We start from the raw sequence: 19627 nt of genomic DNA, 5'->3' as shown, positions 1-19627 counted from the left end.
ACCCTGACTGTCTGGTGTCTTCTTCTCCTCTCCCCCCGCCCAGGGCTGCTGCTATCTTTTATAAGATATATTACGTATAGCATGTTTACAATTATTCCCCAATACCTATTACCTACGTTGCCAAGTGTTTCTCTATTCTAAACCAATCTGTGATTGCCAACATCACCAAGAACATGGAGGTAAGGAAGAAGAAAGAAGAAGGATGTGTTCAGCCCACTTTCCTCCATCTTAGAACTTCTGACCCCCATGTACAAAGTAAAAACCCCCCTGTACATGCACTAAAACCCCCCTGTACACTACCAAAAAATATTTCCCTCTACTTTGTGACTACATTTACTATACTATCTAGCACTTTGTGACTGCTTGTTCCACCTTCAAAGTTTGTAATTCATTCCATGGTTCAAACTCGAAATCACAGCTAAATCCAGCTGCCTGCTGGGGTCCAGACTGTGTCTGACCACGGCCTGGAACCTCTAAAAATGTTTGAGAGACATTTTGAGTTCCCACATCTCCCCTCCCTGTTTGAACCAAAAACACCTGCTTTGCCACTTTGTTCAAGGCCCTTCAAATACACATGAAAATGCATGGCATGACAAGCAGAAGAACTACAAGCCCTATAAGAATATAAGATATTACTTTCAAAATTTCTTTCCACACTGGTGAGAGATCAAAAGGGTTAAAGAAATCATCCCACCAGGACCCTGTTACTTTTTTCAGCTTGGTGATACTACTTTCTATTTGTTTTATATTTTCATGAATGGATTTTGAATGATCTGACAAGTTCATGCAGCACATCCCCTCAAATTCTTCACATCCGTGCCCATGTGACAGCAGCAAATAATCAATTGCCGCCCTGTTTTGAAGCACTGCCTGTCTTGCACTGCTGATGTCTGTTAACATGTCACTCAGTGCAGACGAAATGGCACGACTGTGTTTGCTCAACCAGCAAGCTATGTGGTCCAATTGTGTCAAGGCCACCCCCGATGCTGTTTGGGGCGAGAAAATTGCAACTGCAATTCTCCGAGCCTTGTCCCAGGTATAGACATCATCATCACAATTCGGACTATATTGATCAAGGGATCTTTTTTCCCTGCGTGTCTGTTCCTTTAAAGTTTTCAAATCAGGTGCTATCAATGAGAGCTCCCCAATGCTGCATGGACCACCCTTGATTTTTGCAGGGATAGCAGGCCAAACTCTGTCCCCGCAAATCAAAAACACTCCCTTCGGTAAAGTGACTGGGTGTTGAAGGGATGCTTTGCTTGTCACCTTGGTGTAATTGCACCAAGATGATGCATTTTTATAAAAAGATTGATTTGGAGTGACATCTGTTGTATGATTATCTGTCTTTGCCACTCCCACTGGATCAAATTTGATGCAATATTTCATTTTTGTTGACCCAAAAATATCTAGCTCTGGAGGTTCCAGGTGAGCCACAGGAAGGTATGGTGTCCAAACATGCCACCCTTCCATAGGATCTGAAAAGGTTTTTAAAACCTTTGGAGGGATATTTTTTGGAATTGGCCACTCCTTCACTGGCACACCTACCAAACATGTTGAAACTGGTTTCCCTGGCTTTGAATGAGTCAGACAAATACTGTCTAGACCCGCTGCCTTTGCCAAAGTTTCCCACACATTTTCCCTTGGTTGTTTCATGGGAAAGTCTGTCTCATTGTCCAAAGCAACGGACAAGAGAATGAGACACATGAACACTACCTGTCTGAACTCCATGTCCATGTCCCCAACCTTTGTGAAAAACCCTGCAATGCAGCAATGTTCAAATGACACTTAATTCCCCGAAAAACCCCAAGTCTCTGAATAATCAATTGTTGTCTGACGAGACGTCTGCAGCGTCCTTGTCTGCCTCCGTCTGCGTGCTCTCTTCTTTGCTCCTCGGGTCTGCATCCACCTGCGTCTGCACCCGGAAAGGTTTCACATGCCTCGCCGACACCCACTTTGGTCCTCGCTCGGTGGAAACACAAGCAAAACCCTTGCCCCAAGTTATTAATGTAAATGGACCTTCAATTTGTCCTGATTCCGGATTTCTGATCAAAACCAAAGGATTTTCCCTTAACTTTGCTTGTGTACTGTTTGTAAAATGCCTAACAATTGGTGGTGTGGGCTCTGAGAAAGAACCATTTAAAAAATTCAATACATACAGAGCTTTGTTCAGCCGCATATAAGGTGTTGAGCCTGCCTCTCCCCTTTTCTGTTTATCCAAAAGGGATTTCAGGGTGTGATGTGTTCTTTCAATGATTGCTTGACCTGAGGGAGAATAAGGAATACCAAAAATGTGTTTCACTCCCCATTTTTTCAAAAATTTGTCAAGCATTTTGCCTGTATAAGTTGGACCATTATCTGTTTTTATTTCTTGTGGCACCCCGAGTAATGCAAAAGCTTGCAAAATGTGTCTGCAGGCATGTTCTGTGGTTTCCCCTGTATGTAATGATGCAAAAATCGCCCCTGAAAATGTGTCTACTGAAACATGGATATTTTTGAGCCTCCCAAAAGATGGGTATTTTGTGACATCAGCCTGACAGAGCTGAAGACTCTGCAATCCCCTTGGATTGACAGCTCCTGTAGATGCAGGAGGCTGCACAAGCTGACAGTCTGGACAAGCATTGATGATCTCCCTCGCCTGACTTTTGGAGAGGCTAAAGGATTCCATCAATGCCTGTGCATTCTGATGGAAAAATGCATGGCTCAATTTTGCCTGCTCAAAAATATCCGGCAATGTCTGAGATATGGTCATTGTCAGTCTGTCTGCTTGAGCATTTCCCTCTGCTAAGAACCCTGGGAGTGATGAGTGTGCCCTGATATGTGTAACAAAATATTTGTGTTCTCTATTTTCCAAAATTGTCCTCATGCATGACAGATATGAATATAAAATTTCATTGTCAGTGTGTTTCAAAAGTGACCCCTCCAACCGTTTGACCACATTTGCAACATATGCTGAATCTGTGACCAGATTGAGAGGTTCCTGAAACAATTGAAAAACCCTGACAACTGCTGCCAATTCCACAATTTGTGGTGAACCCTGTACCATTTTTATGTCTGATTCCCACTCCCCTGTTTTTGAATTTTGCCATGTAACTACTGATTTGTGAGTTTTTCCTGAACCATCGGTGAACACTGTCACCCCATCCACTGGTTCCTGGCTTATTTTTGGCTTTTCTCTGAGACTTACTTTCGCATTCAGCATCCTGTGAGCTGGAAAATGAACAGTACAAATTCCTGGATAACCTAACAAAGCTATTGCAAAATCCTGTGATTTCTGCATCGCCCATTCAAAATATACTTTTTTCAAAGGAACATGAATAACTGAGAAATCTCTGCCTGACATTGTCAGCAACCTGGTTCTCGCCTTAATAATAATCTGTGCTACCATTTCTAAATCCGTGAGAATTGTTTTTGAGGGCCTGTAAGCTAAGAAAACCCACTCTATCAACAAAAGAGGGTCCACTTGAGACAAATCCCATTGAAAAATCAACCCATATAACTGTGCTGTTTCCCCCAACACTGCTAAATGAAAAGGCAATGATTCTACAAAGCGATGTGCTTGTTTCTGCTGAATCATGTCTGTGATCTTTTCAAGATCCCTTTTTGCTTCAGGCGTCAGAGTTCTGGGAGATTTGATGTTATTGTCCCCTCTCAAAAGATCGAGCAACGACGAGATGTCATCATTGGTAATTCCCAGGATCGGTGTCATCCAGTTGATCTCTCCCAAAAGCTGTTGCAAATCCTGGAGATTGGTGACCTTTGTGTTGATTTCCAGTTTCTGTGGCCTTATTGTTTGTTTCGTGATCTTCCACCCTAGGTATTTCCAAGGTGCAATTTCCTGTATTTTTGGTGTACTAATTTCCAGTCCTGCTTTTTGCACCTGCGCAATCACACAGTCACGAACTTCTTGCACCTCCTGTTTTGTTGGTGCTGCAATGAGCAAATCATCCATATAATGGATAATTTTTGGTTTTGGATGTTTCTCTCATGCTGGATGCAAAGCTTGGGCCACGTACCATTGGCAAATGCTTGGAGAGTTTTTGAGTCCCTGAGGAAGAACCGTCCAGTGGTATCTCTGCAAAGGTTCTTCTCTGTTGATGCTTGGGACAGAAAATGCAAAGCGTGGAGCATCATCTGGATGAAGTGGAATGCTGAAAAAACAGTCTTTGAGATCAATGATCACAAGCGACCAGTCCCTCGGGATCATCGAGAGAGATGGAAGCCCAAGCTGCAGTGGCCCCATGTCCTCGATGACCTCGTTGATTTTCCTGAGATCATGAAGCAGTCTCCAAGACCCTGAAGTTTTCTTGTGAATGACAAACACTGGGGAATTCCATGGGCTGTTTGTTGGTTTGATGTGTCCCTTCTGCAGCTGTTCTTGGACCAACTTTTTCAATACACTCAATTTTTTCTGCTCCAGGGGCCACTGATCCACCCAAACAGGATCATTTGTTTTCCAGGTCAGTTTCAAAGTGGCGAGTGCCACAGTGACCCCTGTCAAAAATCCAATTCTAATTTCAGTCCCCATTGTGCCAAAAGGTCCCTTCCCCATACTGTGATGGGCTTTTGCACGATGAAAGGACGGACAACTGCTGTCTTTTTTCCCGGACCTGTGACAACAATTGCGTTCTCACTTTGCATGCACAGGGAACTCCCCCCTATGCCTGTGAGAGAACCCAAAGGTGCAACCAAGTCCCATTCCCGAGGCCAAAAAATGTATGAAATAACTGTAACATCCGCTCCTGTGTCAAGCATCCCTGTAATAGCAATTGTCTTCTCGTTACAAGTCAACTGACAAATAACAATGGGACGATCCTGGCTCAAATGTTTCACCCAAGATGCATGCACTTCTGCTTGATCACCAGGAAAAGAGTCCCGTTTGTTGAACACCGGCATGGCTTGCCTTTCTGGATGAGATGGCAAAGCCATAGCTCGAGCAATCGGTGTGTTTTGTGGAATTGTCAGAGGTGGTCGCAAGGCTTTTGCCGTGACCATCAACTCCTCATTATGGTTTGCTGAAATCAAAGATGGATAAACAACAAGTCCAAGGATACTGCTCCTGTCCCTGGCCATTATTAAAAAATCCTGCCTTTTCCAAGAAGTCCCTGTGACACCTGTAGGTATCACTGCATGGCTATTGTCCAAAAGACACGTCAATTTGGAGGTTGCCAGGACGCATTGGAATCCGGGTGGTACCAAGTCTGGGTCGCTGGGGATTTTGGAGATTGCTCTGCTGAGGGGTTGTGTTTGTTGCTCCCTGAGGATTGTCCCTGCTGGTTTTGTGTCACTTCCAGGATTTGTGTCTGAGCGCGCTGGCGTTGATTCACGCTCTTTTTCCCGTTTCCCGGAATAGGAAGAAGTTTCCCATCCACATCTGTCTGTGAGTGACACTCACTTGCGAGATGTTTCCCTCTCCTGCACCGAGGGCAAAGGTCTGGTGGCTTGTTGGGCTTTGAAAGTTGTGGGCAGTTCCTTTTAATATGTCCTTGTGCCCCACCCCCAAAGCACCGTCTCTCTGCATTAGGGTTGCTCTTTGTATAATTTGCAAGAACTTCCCTAACACGTTTTTCAATTTGATCCCCCAAGTGTTCCTCCATGATGGAAGCAACATGTTGTGGTGTCCCCACCTTGCTGCACGACTCGATCATGTCTGCCAAGGTGGCCTGGTGCGGCATCATGCTGATGATCCGTCTGCACTCCGGATTGGCATTGGAGAATGCGAGGCTTTTGATCAGGTGTGGTTTTGCTCCCTCCTCGCTCACCTGCCGCTCCACCGCCTGAGAAAGACGATCCACGAATGAAGAAAATGGCTCTGCAGGACCTTGTTTGATCTCGGTGTAGATTGTGTCCTGGACCCCCGCTGGAGCAATTTGAAGAATCGCCCTCCATGCTGCCTCTTTGATGTCACTGAGCACGTGACGCGGGAGCCTCACCACCTGTGGAGTTGGATCGTCCTCAGGAGGATCACCAGCAAGCTGCACCACGGTGAGTTTCGCATTCAGCCTGCCCTGGTATCTGGCTCTCAGCTCCTCCAGGGATCTCCTCCACGCCTTCTGCCACATGAGAGCTTGGGTGTCTGTAAGAACTGATGTCGCAAGATATTTAAGATCATACGGTGTTAAGTCATACATTCCAAAAATACTTTTTAACATTTGCTTGAAATATGGTGATGACAACCCATTGTCCCGAATGGCCTTAGCTAAATCTTTGATTGCTCCATGGTCCAGGCGTTCCCATCTCGGGTTTTGGCCCTGAGAGTCATAGTTCACTGGCATCATTATATTTCCCGAGCCCTGCAATAAACCTTTCTCTTTCTCCAACTCTGCTCGAATGTCCTGCCAGTCCACTTTTGCGCTCTGCAAAGCTGTAAATTCAGTGGGTACTTGCCTGTAGAGTGGAGTCATCTGCTGTGGCTGCAGTTCTGGTGCAGCAGCACTCACCGATACCAATGGCGTCTGCAGCATCTGCGAAGATGAAGGGTGGAAGCCTCTGGAGAAAAGTGAAGCATCTGCTGTGGAGGAGAACACACGACTGCCTTGCATTATTTGGAAAATTTTTGGAAGATGAACCAACAGTTCTGGCTGTGACTCCAAGGCTGTGCTTAAATATCGTAAAAGAAATTCAACAACCCCCTTTGATATTAGAATTGACTCTCCCTGCCCCGAAAGTTTGGCAGACCTTGATTTTGGAATTGTCCAAGCTGGGACACCCTCCGAAGCGGTGATGCGTGTCGTTTCCTCCCGTTGCTGCGCCTCAGCAGAAGTGTCCTGAGTCCCGCACTGTTCCGGTGTCAGTGGAGGTTCCTGCTGCTGTGCAGATGTGACTTTTTTCACCCTGGATTTTTTCTTCTAAGAGACTGGAAAAAAGTCCTGCAATGTCACAGTCCCACCACTGGGTGGCGCAGTGCCTCGACCCGACAAGTTCTGCGAAGCCTGTTGCAATGTTGTGGTTCCGCCGCTAGATGGCGCTGCCGCCTGACCAGCTGAGGTCGGAACCGCACTTTGCTCTTCAATCTGCACTTCTGACAAACATTTTAACACCTCTTCTGTCAACTGATTTACATTTGCAAATCCCGCACTAATTCCCGATAAACCTTTGAGCATTTCTCCTAATAACTGATTCACGTTTGCAATCCCTGCAGTTGATGAAACTGACTCTTGTTGTAACAACTGTTCTAATTTGGTCATGTCAGAAGCAGACAGGGATTGGCCGTGAGCTTGGGCCGTCTGTTGCCATGGGAACTGTGATGGAACGGTGCCCTGAGGAATGTTTACCTCCTGGCCACGCCCCATCCCTGCCTGCCTCATCTCAGGGGAGTGAACACTCCTTCTCCAACCCAGGCTATGCTTTGGCCGCGCTCCGCCCCACACCGCCTCCGAATCAGAGCCACTGCCATCTCCCCCAAGGCTGACGTATCCACCCTCCTGTTCCCATTCCAGCCCCGATATCTCCGTCTCACTTTGCCCATCTCCTGGCTCCATGCCAGCACCCACAGCCCGCGCGCGTCGGCTCCGCCCCCTGTGTGCCTGTTCCACGCGTTTGAAATGTGAGAAATCCCCTTCACCCGTGGCTGTCGGGTTCTGCTCGACCTTCACGCGCATGCCCGCCGCCTGAGCTGCAGCAAGGAACGCCTCCCGCTGTCCCTCTGCCGCTTCCTCGGCAGCCCTGGCTGCCGCGGTCAGGGAGCGAAGTTCCCGCGCCCTTTGGGCGGCCGCTTCTGTGGCCTCATGGATTCTCGACATTGAACGCGTCACCGGGCGCTCCGAGCGTACCACCGTCGCACTCGCACCCCCCGCTTTCGCCCCGATCCGTCCCGCCCCCGCCGCTCTCCCTGGCCTCACTTTCTGCGCGGGCTGTTTTGAACTCCCAGCCTGCGCAGATGTGGAGGCACTTTCCTCTCCCTCCTCCCCCTGCTCTGCACTCACGTTCGCACCCTCCTCCACTGGGGCTGCTGCCGCCGCCGCTGCCCCCACCATGGGTTTGGACTCGGGCAATGCCTTCCCCCCACTGAGGGTCGCGGCTGTGCCTGGCTCGCCCGCCTCCGTCTCGGGAATTTCTGCGTCGGAGGAGCTTAGGGACTCTTGGGAAACTGAGGAACAGTGAGAACCCTGGGACACGGGATGCAATGGGGTATCATCTCCCTGATTTTCCACAGGAAGCAATCCTGCCTGCCCTCTGTCTGTGTTGAGAGGGGCTGTCCCAAGCTGCTGGCCGGACTGTCCCCCCCCCGTTTTTCACCAGGAGCCGTAGCTGCCTGGCTTGAGCTGCCGCGTTGTGAGAGTGTCTCTAAAACTGTTTTTGCTGAAGATAAAAGTTTTGCGGCAAGCTAATTATTTTTATAGCCTGATAATATAATTTCTTATTAATTTCCTGCCAAAAATTTGGCTCATACAATAAATCTGGATCTGAGTGTGGGAAGTTACACCTCACCCATAATAATAAATCTTTCAGCTCCTTTTGAGCAATCTCCACCGGATGGGCAGAGATGATGCCCTGGAAGGCAGATACTATTTCTTTTTCCTCTTGGGAGAATTCCCCCCCCCATGTTCTTAATTTTGACCGTTCTCACCAAAAGCTGTGTTGGCCCGAGGTCAGTCCGGAGATGGCACTGATTACCGTCCAGCAGGTCACAGGTGAGAGATCCCAGGCACGCTTCTGGGTCGTCTCCTCCCTGGAAAGTCCCCGAGGCGAGTTGTTTCGGTGAAGGTCAGGTTCTTATCTCGAGCTGTCCGCTCCCTCTCTTCTTGGAATTTACGGCGAGTGTGTGCTCTGCCCTTCTTTTTATTTTTCTTCTCCGCTGATGCAGGCTGGATGTTGTTTGATGTTTCTTTTCGGTCTTCTTGCTGGTGCCCACCCAGGGAAGCCAGATGTGAGAACCCCAGATTTGGTCTGGGGTCTCGTGTGGTGGTAAAGCTTCTCCTCCAACCCGTGTTCCCAAAGAAAAACTCTGCAGCCTCTTTTTGTTCGTTCTCAAGATGATTTATTGCTAGTTATCTAACAGATGAGGTCCTCGAGCTGCGGCCCTTTGGTCAGCGGCCCAGGCAGAGAGGCACACACTCCTGACACCCTGACTGTCTGGGGTCTTCTTCTCCTCTCCCCCCGCCCAGGGCTGCTGCTATCTTTTATAAGACATATTACGTATAACATGTTTACAATTATTCCCCAATACCTACTACCTACGTTGCCAAGTGTTTCTCTATTCTAAACCAATCTGTGATTGCCAACATCACCAAGAACATGGAGGTAAGGAAGAAGAAAGAAGAAGGATGGGTTCAGCCCACTTTCCTCCATCTTAGAACTTCTGACTCCCATGTACAAAGAAAAAAACCCCCTGTACATGCACTACAACCCCCCTGTACACTACCAAAAAATTTTTCTCTCTACTTTGTGACTGCATTTACTATACTATCTAGCATTTTGTGACTGCTTGTTCCACCTTCAAAGTTCGTAATTCATTCCATGGTTCAAACTCGAAATCACAGCTAAATCCAGCTGCCTGCCGGGGTCCAGACTGCATCTGACCATGGCCTAGAATCTCTAAAAATGTCTGAGAGATATTATGAGTTCCCACACTCTGCCAGTCAGGTGGGGCGGTGTGGGACAGCTGTCGGGGAAGGTGTGTGGGGCAGGCCAGGGCCACTCTGGCAAGGGGGAGAGCCTTGGGCCGCTCGGAAGCAGCGCAAAGCCGTGAACGGGAGAGCCCGTCCGCAGCGCACAGCTTGGAAGGCACTGACCAGCTTAGACACAGCGTGACACGCAAGGGAACACTCCAGGGCTCTGGGGGGTTTAGAGGTTTTATTGCCAGTCATGCTGAAAGCAAGAGCTGGAACAAGCATCTCCTGGTTACTTCACCATCTTCATCTTCCTCAATCTGTCCTCCAGGTGGCCTCCTCCAGGTGGCCAGTTCAGGCAGACAACTCGTGGGACATGCCTGCTCCAGATCTGCTGAATCCCACATTCTTCTTGGATAGCTCAATTCTTCTGATGACAATTCATTCATTTCTCCTTAAGGGATAATTCTGAGCTTCCCTACATCAACACTACTCTACTCTTTTCTAAACAATGCTTCATGAATGAAGCCTTCTATGGTCTCTAGTCCTAACTAAAGACAGCTAAGCTCAGAAAACCTCAAAACATTACATTTCCTATCTACAGCAGAGCTCCTCGTAAAACTCAGGGGATGGCTGAAGCTCTGCCTATGCACGATCCATCCCCGTTTCCCTCCCCTGAGCTGGAAGGGCACGAGGGCCTCCTCAGGCGCAGGCGTCTGCACGCCAGTTTTCCTGCACTTGCTTTCCCCACTTGCGGTAAGCAAAGCTGCTTACCTCAGCGTGATCTCTGGGCCTCTGCAAGGGACTGTCCAGCTTAGCTAGAGCATGGCAAGGAAGGGAGTCTTCCAACGCTCGGCCTATGTCAGAGTTTTATTGCCACTCTGGCTGAAACAAAGTGTCCCCTCACTACTTCTGCATCTTTATCATTCTGCCCGGCAGCTGGCCTGATCAGGCTGACAGCTTGTAGCGCCTGCACAGTGCACTTCTGCTGCATCACAGCTTTTCCTCTCACAGCTTAATTCTGATTATGACAATTCATTCTTTTCTACTTAAAAGAGAGCTCAGAACTTACCTAAATTAAAAAGACTATATTCTAAGCTAAACTATCCTCTACTATCTAAGCTATCTAGATTCTACAGTCCTTTGAATTCTCTGCCTGAATTTCCTTAAGTTTTAAAAGTTAATCTTTTCATGAAAAAAAAACCACAACAACGGTTTAAGTTGAACCTAGCTAAACTAAGAAAATTCCGGAACCATTACATTTCCTATCTACAGCACAGCCCCTTATTAAAAAGTCAGGGGATGGCTGAATCTCTGCCCAAACACAACACATCCCCTTGCCCCTGCTCGGAGCTGGCACGGCGCAAGGGCCTCCTCAGGCGCAAGCGTCTCCTCTCCAGTCTTCCAGCACTTGCTTGGCTGAGGTGACCAGAGCAGCCAGGCTGGAGGCTGGCTCGCCTGAGGTCACAAACGGATGCTGCCCGGAAGAAAAACCAAAAAGAAGGGAACCCCCGTTACTTTCCATGAGCACATCCTCACGGGCCCAAGCAGGACTCCTTGGCTGCCCAAAAGACACACCAAGAGGACCGAGGGCAGCACATTCCCCGTGGGCCTTCCTCTCCTGGAAGCTGCCTCACCCACGCAGCCCACACTCCTCTTGATCCCTGGATGCAGGTGTCCTCAGCTGGCAGGGCTTTTTGCCCCTTTGCTTTTTCTCACCTGCAGGAGTTCCTGGGCAGACCAGCGCCTGTCCTCGTCTGCCTGCAGGCAGCAGCGCAGAAAGTCGCGCAGGAGAGCCGAGTGGTGCCTGGGGTTCTGCAGTTTCGGGGGCCCGTTCATTTCTATCAGTTCAAAAACCTACAACACATGGATGGAAGAGGACACTCTAGCTGCTCCTTTCCTAGCCACAACAGCTCTCTCCACACAGAGCCCCTTTTCTAAGCTGCACCTTACCCTGACACGGGCCATCCTCTCGTAAGGAGCTTCCCCTTCCACCATTTCCAGCCCCATGATCCCCAGGGACCAGATGTCCACTTTGGGGCCGTAGGCTTCTCCTCTCACCACTTCCGGGGCCATCCAGCTGGGAGTGCCCACTCTGGAGCTGCGCTTGCTGCGCTCAGGGCTGAGCTGAGCGCAGAGGCCAAAGTCAGCTGAGGAGAAAAACAAAGCCTGTCAAAGCCAGCCACCGCTGGCAAACCGGCCTAAAGGATGGCCCACTCCAAGCCTGCCAAGGCCATGCCCAGTCTAGCTGAAAAGGCAGCTGAGCTCGCCTTCCCCGTGGCTGGAGCCAGGGAAATAGGGCATTGGCCATTTCAGAAACACCCTCACGATTCACGCGCTGGCTGAGCAGCGCTTCTGGGGAAGTGGCAGTCACCAAAAAGCAGCCCCACGGCACACGCGGGGAAGGCTGCCCCTGAGCAGGGACGATACCCACCCAGCTTGACAGATCCGTCCATGCCCACGAGAACGTTGCCGCTTTTGATGTCCCTGTGGATGACTTGGCGGGAATGAAGGAAATGCAGTCCTTGCAGGCACTGAGAGAGAAAGGAGGGAAGGAAAGTTAACATTCAGCATCTGATTTAATCCCAGAAGAAAGGAAAGGGCTCCAAGAGGTTGACTGCTTTCTCAGGGAATTGTGAAGGAGGGAGCACTAGCACGGCGCTGTCAAGAGCAAGAGCTTGCTGCTTCAACACTCTTAGAAGTGCTTTGTATATTTCAAAGCGAAGGCATCTGAGCTTGCACGAGTCCATCCTGCCATTGGTACCAAGCACGTGACCTTTGGCTGGCAAGCAGCATGGCAACGATTTCATTGGAAGCCCTGTGGCAGCAGAGGAGGAAGCAGCACATTAGACCTGTTTCAGAATCCCTCGCCATCTGGGCTGCAATGCCGTGCTTTGAAGCTGAGGACATCTCCTTCGCCCTCGGCTTGAAATTCTGCCACCCGCATGCGGGCTTAGAATGTCAAGGAATGTCAGACAGACGGACAGGCTCCAGAGAAACATTCAGAGGCAAAGCTGAGAGGAGCAAGCCAGGAAATGAAACAAGTGAGTGTGCACGAGCGCCAGAGGACGGACAGCATGGAAGAGTGCAAGAACAGAGCCTAAGGCGTGCGGGGACTCCAGCAGGCAGTTCCCTTCAGATTAATGCTCTTTCTTCTGCTCTGTGTCGTGAGAGCAGCGCCAAAAGAAAGCCGGGGCCAAGAAATCTCTGCTCTCCTTAACCACCAGCTGACAAGAACCATCCTGGGCAGGCCAGGGGAAGCACAAGCGGGACGCCTCACCTCCCGACAGACGGCGCCTATCTGTCCTTCCTCCAGGTACACTGCCCGGAGCACATCGAACAACGTGCCGCTGTCCATGAACTCCATCACCAGCCAGAGCTCCGCATCCACCAGGTAGCTGAAAGAAGGAAACCACGGCATGGAGAGAGAGGAATGGGCACGGCTCAGGCACCCGAGGGCCTGACCCAGGCTTTTGCAACTGCTCTCCAAGCTACACATGCCAGAAGAGATTACTGAAAGCCAGCTGCAAACTCCTCCCGTGCACATGCAGATGTCTAAAGCTACATAGACGTGAGAATACCCCAACCTGTCTAAGTAGCTGACAATATTGGGATTCCTGCTGTCCCTCATCACCAAGATTTCATTGACAGCCAGCTCCTCAGACATCTTCTCCTGAAGAGACATTATCTTGATGGCCACCTACAAAGACATTGGCCACCATTAACTTGAGAAGTCGCTCCCTGCACGAGACCTCAAGGAACACGGAGCGAGCGCTCGTGCCATGACACAGCGAGCTGTGCCAAACTGCCCTGTTGCCAGACAGCAGAGCTTAGGGAGAAACTGCCGCGGGTATTGACACTTTACCTGTTGTCCTGTGCTGGTGTCGAGGGCTTTATAAACAGCTCCAAAGCCCCTAGAAAGAAAAGGGCAGCAGAAAAAGCCCTTTATAGCCCTGGCAGTGAAAGCAAGCCTAGGCAGGAGATCTCCCTAGGCTGCCTGGACTCCTTAGAAAACGCCTGCCTGCAGCGTCTCTTCAGCCGGCAGCACGGCAGCCCACCAGCCCTCTGCCATGCCGGACAGGGATCACGGAGCTCCCTCATGGAGACCAAGGACCCGTGCAAATCTCCAAGGCACACGCCCACTTGGTTCCATTCCAGTGGAAGGGGGGCTCGATCTCTGTGTGGCTTTGCGCACAGGTGTGCAAGTGGGCTTACATCTGGAGAAGACTAACTTGGAAAACACTGCCTTCAAGAACTGTCCTCAGACAGCTCTTGAGTGGCAAGGTGCCCTTGGAGGCCATACAGACACAGGGCCAGGAGATCTTCCAGGTCCTGCTCCTCACTGCTGCAAGCAAGGCGTCGCTTGCATCAAGTTGTCTTTGCTGATGCTTCCTGACTGCTCTGACTGAGCCGTCCTGAGAGGTGGCAGGAGGCAAAGCCCGAGGCTGACCGTGTTTGGAACTGGCCTCACTTCACGCTGGATATTGCACAAGCTGAAGACCCGGCCCACGGTTTGTTCTATGGAGCAGACGTCACACTTACCCTCGTCCAAGTTCTTCAAATGCCCTGTATTTCTTCATTGGCTCGCCCAGACTCACAATGCTCCCTGAGAGAGACAAAAGCAGTGCCAGGAGCTCACTTTCAGCCAGAGGCCTTGCTGCCCACACAATCCAAAATGCATGCCCACTGTCAGGAGCTTGAGAGCTCCCTGGGGCCAGTCACTCGCGACGTGCCACAAAAGGCAGCCCAGGCAGAGCCAAGCCAGGCCCAGGTGCCCCCAGAGGCAGCAGGAACACCCCGAGCGCTCCCTCGCTGCCTCAAAGCACAACAACAGCTTCTGCAGAGAGGCCTCAGCGCCTCTGAGACCAAGGAGGAACTTCTGGCGCAGCCTGCACCGAGACAGGCAGACAACGCACTGCTCTGGCAGACAAGAAACACGGCAGACGTACTCAGTGTCTTCAGGCCCTGCTCCTCTCTCATCTCGGGCTGCTGGGCTGGGCTGCTGGATGAAGTGCCGGCAGCTGGGGGACAGCTGGCCGCTGCAGGCGATGCCGGTCCAGCGGCACGTTGAATGGCAGAGCCTGTCTTGAGCTGGGACCAGAAAGGATTGCCCGTCAGAAGGGCGGCTGGCACAGACGCCCCGGAGAGCACACGGCAAAAGCAAGGCCTTCGGAAGATGCTGTCGGCCACCGCCAGGCCTCCTCAGCTGGGGGCTTTTGGACGTCCCCTTCCCAAAGGCAATGGGAAAACCACTAAGGCTACTTCGATACAGCCCCTCATGGCCACTTCCATGCTCCATCGTGCTGGCCTTTCTGCACGACGAGTGGAACTAGCCATTGATGGGCTTGCAAAGATCCGCACAGAGATCAGAGCAGGGCTCCAGAGCCTTGTTGCGGTTCTTCCTCCTCCTGTGTTTTCCTGGGCAATGAAATCACCCTGGAACTGGCATGCAACTGTCTGAGCAGAAGCCCAGAGCATGTCCCTTCTCTGATCCCTTTCACCGATTTCCCCTCTGTATTACAGGCATTAGGGGGCGGCCCTTCGGGGCTGCATTCCAGCCCTGCTGAGCCCCACCCGCCCTTTACAATGCAGAGCCCTCTAGGATTCTCCTCACCAAACCCTGCTCTGACCATGTGCAAGTGAAGCGCAGTCTACATCATGCCTGAACCTAAGTAGTCCATGGAGTGTGGCTTGTCCCTTCCAGGGGCCAGTGTTTCCCAAATATCCTGCAAGGCTGTCAGCTGAGTCTTTGGACCTCTCTGTCCGCTGGCCACAGGCGGCCCGCATCGCCAGGGGGCACAAGGGGCTCATTTCTACGCTGGGAATCATTGAATGCTGCCTCTTGTCTGATGGCAAGAGGCATTCTCGAGCCCTCTCAGCATCCCAGCAAAGTGATGCTCAAGTGTCAAAGTTCAGGACCCACTGGCCAGGGCTCCCTGGCTTGGCTGAAGCAGCACTAGGTCATGGCAGGCACACAGCCCCCAGCATCTTCAGCCGCAAGCAACAAGGGCTGGGCTTGAAGGCCTGGCTTGAAGCTTGGCCTTGCACCCAAGGCAGTGCCAGCCTCAGATGCCACTTACTGGCTCTGCAAGTTCAGCCTGTGGAGGGACGGCAGCTGGAGGCTTGCTGCTGTTTTGCTCCTCTTCAGCCTCTCCCTCTGTAACAGTGCCAGCCAGACGAGGCGCTGACCCTGCGGCTGAGCCCTGCAGACAGACAGAAGTGAGAGAGACTGGGAACAGCCAACCCTTGCAGCAGCTGCTTTCTACTGCGCTGGGAAAGCACCCAGAATAAGGGCAAATCATAGACTTGGATACAAGTGGCATTCTGAGTCATGAAAGCCCTAGGAAGATGGCTGAATGAGGTGCTACTGCCTCTTGCTGTGCATTTGATCTTCCATGCTGGCTAGAAGCAGCAAGACACCTTGGAGCTGTCACATTTGCTTTTCACCTCTTGAAAGGCTCTTGATGGGAAAATAAGGAAGGAGCCAGCGCTCCCTTTGCTACTGCTGCTGCCACCAGGCAGCTGGCCTTTCCTTCAGCCTCCCACGCTGGCACTCTACACTCTACTGCAACAGGCCAAGCTCACAGCTTGCTGCACAGTTCTAACACGCCAGCAACGTCAGGGGTTCCTTTGCCACTCACCAAAGCACAGTCTTTTCTCCATCCACGTGTGAGGTGACCTGCAGGGAGCAAGGGAAAAGGAACCAGAGGCCCTTAGAAAAGTGCCTTTTGCTGGGGGCTCCCACAGCACAAGTCATTCCCAACGGAGAGCATTTCCCTTTCCCAACATGCCTCCAGGAGCAAGAGCCCTTTCCCACAGCAAGCGAGAGAACAAACAAGGACACTAGAGTAGGCGCTGTCTACGTTTGAGCCTCTTTTGCCAGGAAAGAAACAGAAACACGGCCAAGGAAATGCAACAGCTCAAGCAGTTTTTCCTCTTCTCTTCCCAGTATTTTATAGATCCTTTTTTTAATTGCATGCACAAGCCATTCCCATCAATTGCTGGAAGACAATACAACAGCAAAGCTTCCACAAAGGGCCCCTTTGCTGTGGCAGCTCTCCGCTGCAGCGGCCCCAGAACAGCTCCTGCCTTCAGCAGCAAACCCTAACTGGACTGGAGTTTGTGCTGCATCGCCAGGGGAATGGCTACCTTGGCGCACCCTAGAAAGGGTCAAGGAACACAGCCAAGGCCTCTAAATGGCAGCATTTGGAGCAAAAGGGGCTTTCCTTCACTCCTGGAGAGAGCCACAGGGTTTTGAGAAGTACTTCTGAGCATCTCCCCTCAGAGTCTACAATTTCCAGGTTGTCTTGGTTGAAGCAGCAAGCTGAGGAAATGACACACTCCACTGCCACGCGCTGTCCCGGGGAGGGAAGGCAAGCGCTGCAGGCTGCAAATTACATTGCAAACGCTCTGCACCTACCACCCAGTACAGATACCCCCTTCTTAGCTGATGCTGCTGGCAGGAGATTTACCAAACTGGTGGCATCCTAACGGCAGTTTTGTTCCCTGATCAACTCGGTCACTACCGCGGCATATAGAGCAGAGCGAAGCAAAAGCCAGGGGACGCCAGCCCCAGGATAAACCTTTACTTACGAGTCAGGTGGGTCAGGTAATATCCAGAATAAGCAACGGTAAAGATGGTGCAAACCGCGGCACAGACCTGCCCGAACATTTTGGCCGTGCTCTGCTGCTTCGCACACTGAATGCCACCCAAGGGGTAAAGCAAGACTCCTCTCGGGGTGCAGGCCGTCTGCTGAGAACTCCTTGGTCGCAAGGATCCTCCTGCAGGGAGCGAGCGGAAAAGCTGCTCTGGACAACCAGGCCTCGGGCTCACCGGGACATCGCTGTGCTGTGACGCGGCACTGTGACGTGGCACCGCTCCCTTGACCTCACAATAGCAGCTGCTCTGGGTTTGTTGTGCCCAGCAACCAAACCTTCTGTACAGATGACGCAAAAGAAAAGCCTGGGAAGTTCTGCTCAGTCGTGAAGCAGCAGAACATGTCCTTCCAGTCCATAAGCCAGAGCTCAAGGCGTCCCAGGGCAACTCAGAAGACACGGCGGCCCAGCCTGCACGCGAGAACAGAAAGCAAGTGTGCTTCTTCTCCCTGGCATCTTAGTTGGTTCTGAAAAGCCAGCTTCTTCCATGACATGTAGGGGGAAAAAGAAGCAAAGAAAATAAATTTCCAGGAGTATTGCAGCGTGCAGATGCTTCTTGAGCACACCGGTGCATGCTGATTTTTTCTCCCACTCTGTTTGCTGCACGGCCTCCCTTTTGTGGCAGGGAGATGCTGGCTTAGCTCTTGACACAAAGCTCCTCTTGTCCTGCTTGCTCTTTCTCTGGCCACTGAAAGCCTCAGAACAAACACAGGAGCTCTGCAGTGGTTCCTGGGCTGCCACAGTTGTGTTGTGTTGGAGCTCTGGCAGCAGCCTGCAGCCCACTGCTCTGCAACACCCTGCAGATGTCAAGCCCAAGGAAGGGCCCTTTGGAACAGGCCAAAGCCACAGTCTCACAGATGTTTGCCCAGGCTCCATGCTCCCTGTAAGATTCCTGGCGGACACTTGCACAGCCACATCCCAAAGAAAATGAGTTGTAGTCATTCCCCTCTCTGTTAAAATCTTCAGCTAGACCCAGGAGCCAGCTTGAAAGCAGAAAGGAATTACTGCGTGAGAGGGCGGAAAAGTGCACGCAACTCCTCTGGAAATCAACTCGGTTCACCTGTAGAACAAGGATGCCAGACTTGCTTTCCTGGTGACTCCGCACCCGCAAGTCCTCTGCTGGTGGACAGCACAGTCCAGTCTTTCAAGGAGCTTTACCCTGGGCTCCTCACACTTCAGAAGCTGAGGGTGGCATTTCAAAATCAATGCAATTGATGCAAGGCCCAGCACTATCTTCAAATTCTCTTGCTGAAACACTGCAGTAGTTACCCAGAAGGATTGCCTCCATTGGAAAGCATCTCATTTTCCCCATTTCCAAGTCCGCTCACATCAACCAGCAAATTGTAGGGCTTTGGAGAAGGAGGAATGACACGGTAGCATGGAAAGCCCAGTGTAGGCCCTCAGGCCCCCTTGAGCAGGGCGCTTTGGTGCCCCAGAGGTTCAAGAGAGGGAAGCGTAAGGAAGACGTGCCTTTTCGACCCTCCTTTACTCCTCAGCACCAAGTGACCGCCAGGAAACGGGGGACAGCCAGGCCACGTCCCTCATCCTGACCCAGCGTGAGGGGCAGCTGGCACGGAGGGACACAAGGGCACGGTGGGGAACATCTCAGCCAGGCAGGTGGGGCGGTGTGGGGCAGCTGTCGGGGAAGGTGTGTGGGGCAGGCCAGGGCCACTCTGGCAAGGGGGAGAGCCTTGGGCCGCTCGGAAGCAGCGCAAAGCCGTGAACGGGAGAGCCCGTCCGCAGCGCACAGCTTGGAAGGCACTGACCAGCTTAGGCACAGCGTGACACGCAAGGGAACACTCCAGGGCTCTGGGGGGTTTAGAGGTTTTATTGCCAGTCATGCTGAAAGCAAGAGCTGGAACAGAGCATCTCCTGGTTACTTCACCATCTTCATCTTCCTCAATCTGTCCTCCAGGTGGCCTCCTCCAGGTGGCCAGTTCAGGCAGACAACTCGTGGGACATGCCTGCTCCAGATCTGCTGAATCCCACATTCTTCTTGGATAGCTCAATTCTTCTGATGACAATTCATTCATTTCTCCTTAAGGGATAATTCTGAGCTTCCCTACATCAACACTACTCTACTCTTTTCTAAACAATGCTTCATGAATGAAGCCTTCTATGGTCTCTAGTCCTAACTAAAGACAGCTAAGCTCAGAAAACCTCAAAACATTACATTTCCTATCTACAGCAGAGCTCCTCGTAAAACTCAGGGGATGGCTGAAGCTCTGCCTATGCACGATCCATCCCCGTTTCCCTCCCCTGAGCTGGAAGGGCACGAGGGCCTCCTCAGGCGCAGGCGTCTGCACGCCAGTTTTCCTGCACTTGCTTTCCCCACTTGCGGTAAGCAAAGCTGCTTACCTCAGCGTGATCTCTGGGCCTCTGCAAGGGACTGTCCAGCTTAGCTAGAGTATGGCAAGGAAGGG

At 51.3% G+C, this 19627-nt stretch overlaps 1 protein-coding gene across 1 annotated transcript; it reads right to left on the bottom strand.

Moving 5' to 3' along the window:
* Window positions 1–10923: 10923 nt before the first annotated feature.
* On the bottom strand, window positions 10924–19237 carry LOC146763702 (serine/threonine-protein kinase PAK 3-like). Its single transcript, XM_085567996.1, has 14 exons — window positions 19090–19237; window positions 18210–18323; window positions 17142–17330; window positions 16190–16227; window positions 15629–15751; window positions 14498–14639; window positions 14091–14154; window positions 13414–13462; window positions 13136–13248; window positions 12829–12946; window positions 11983–12082; window positions 11502–11698; window positions 11268–11405; window positions 10924–11025 (listed from the first exon to the last, which is right to left on the bottom strand). Exons 1-14 carry the CDS (start codon window positions 19235–19237, stop codon window positions 10924–10926), a joined length of 1635 nt encoding a protein of 544 aa, XP_085424122.1.
* Window positions 19238–19627: the final 390 nt, after the last annotated feature.

The sequence above is a fragment of the Lonchura striata genome, chromosome Z (assembly GCF_050655825.1).
Source record: "Lonchura striata isolate lonStrDom1 chromosome Z, ASM5065582v1, whole genome shotgun sequence".
Classification (NCBI taxonomy): domain Eukaryota; kingdom Metazoa; phylum Chordata; class Aves; order Passeriformes; family Estrildidae; genus Lonchura; species Lonchura striata.
This window is presented reverse-complemented; position numbering and strand designations above follow the sequence as displayed.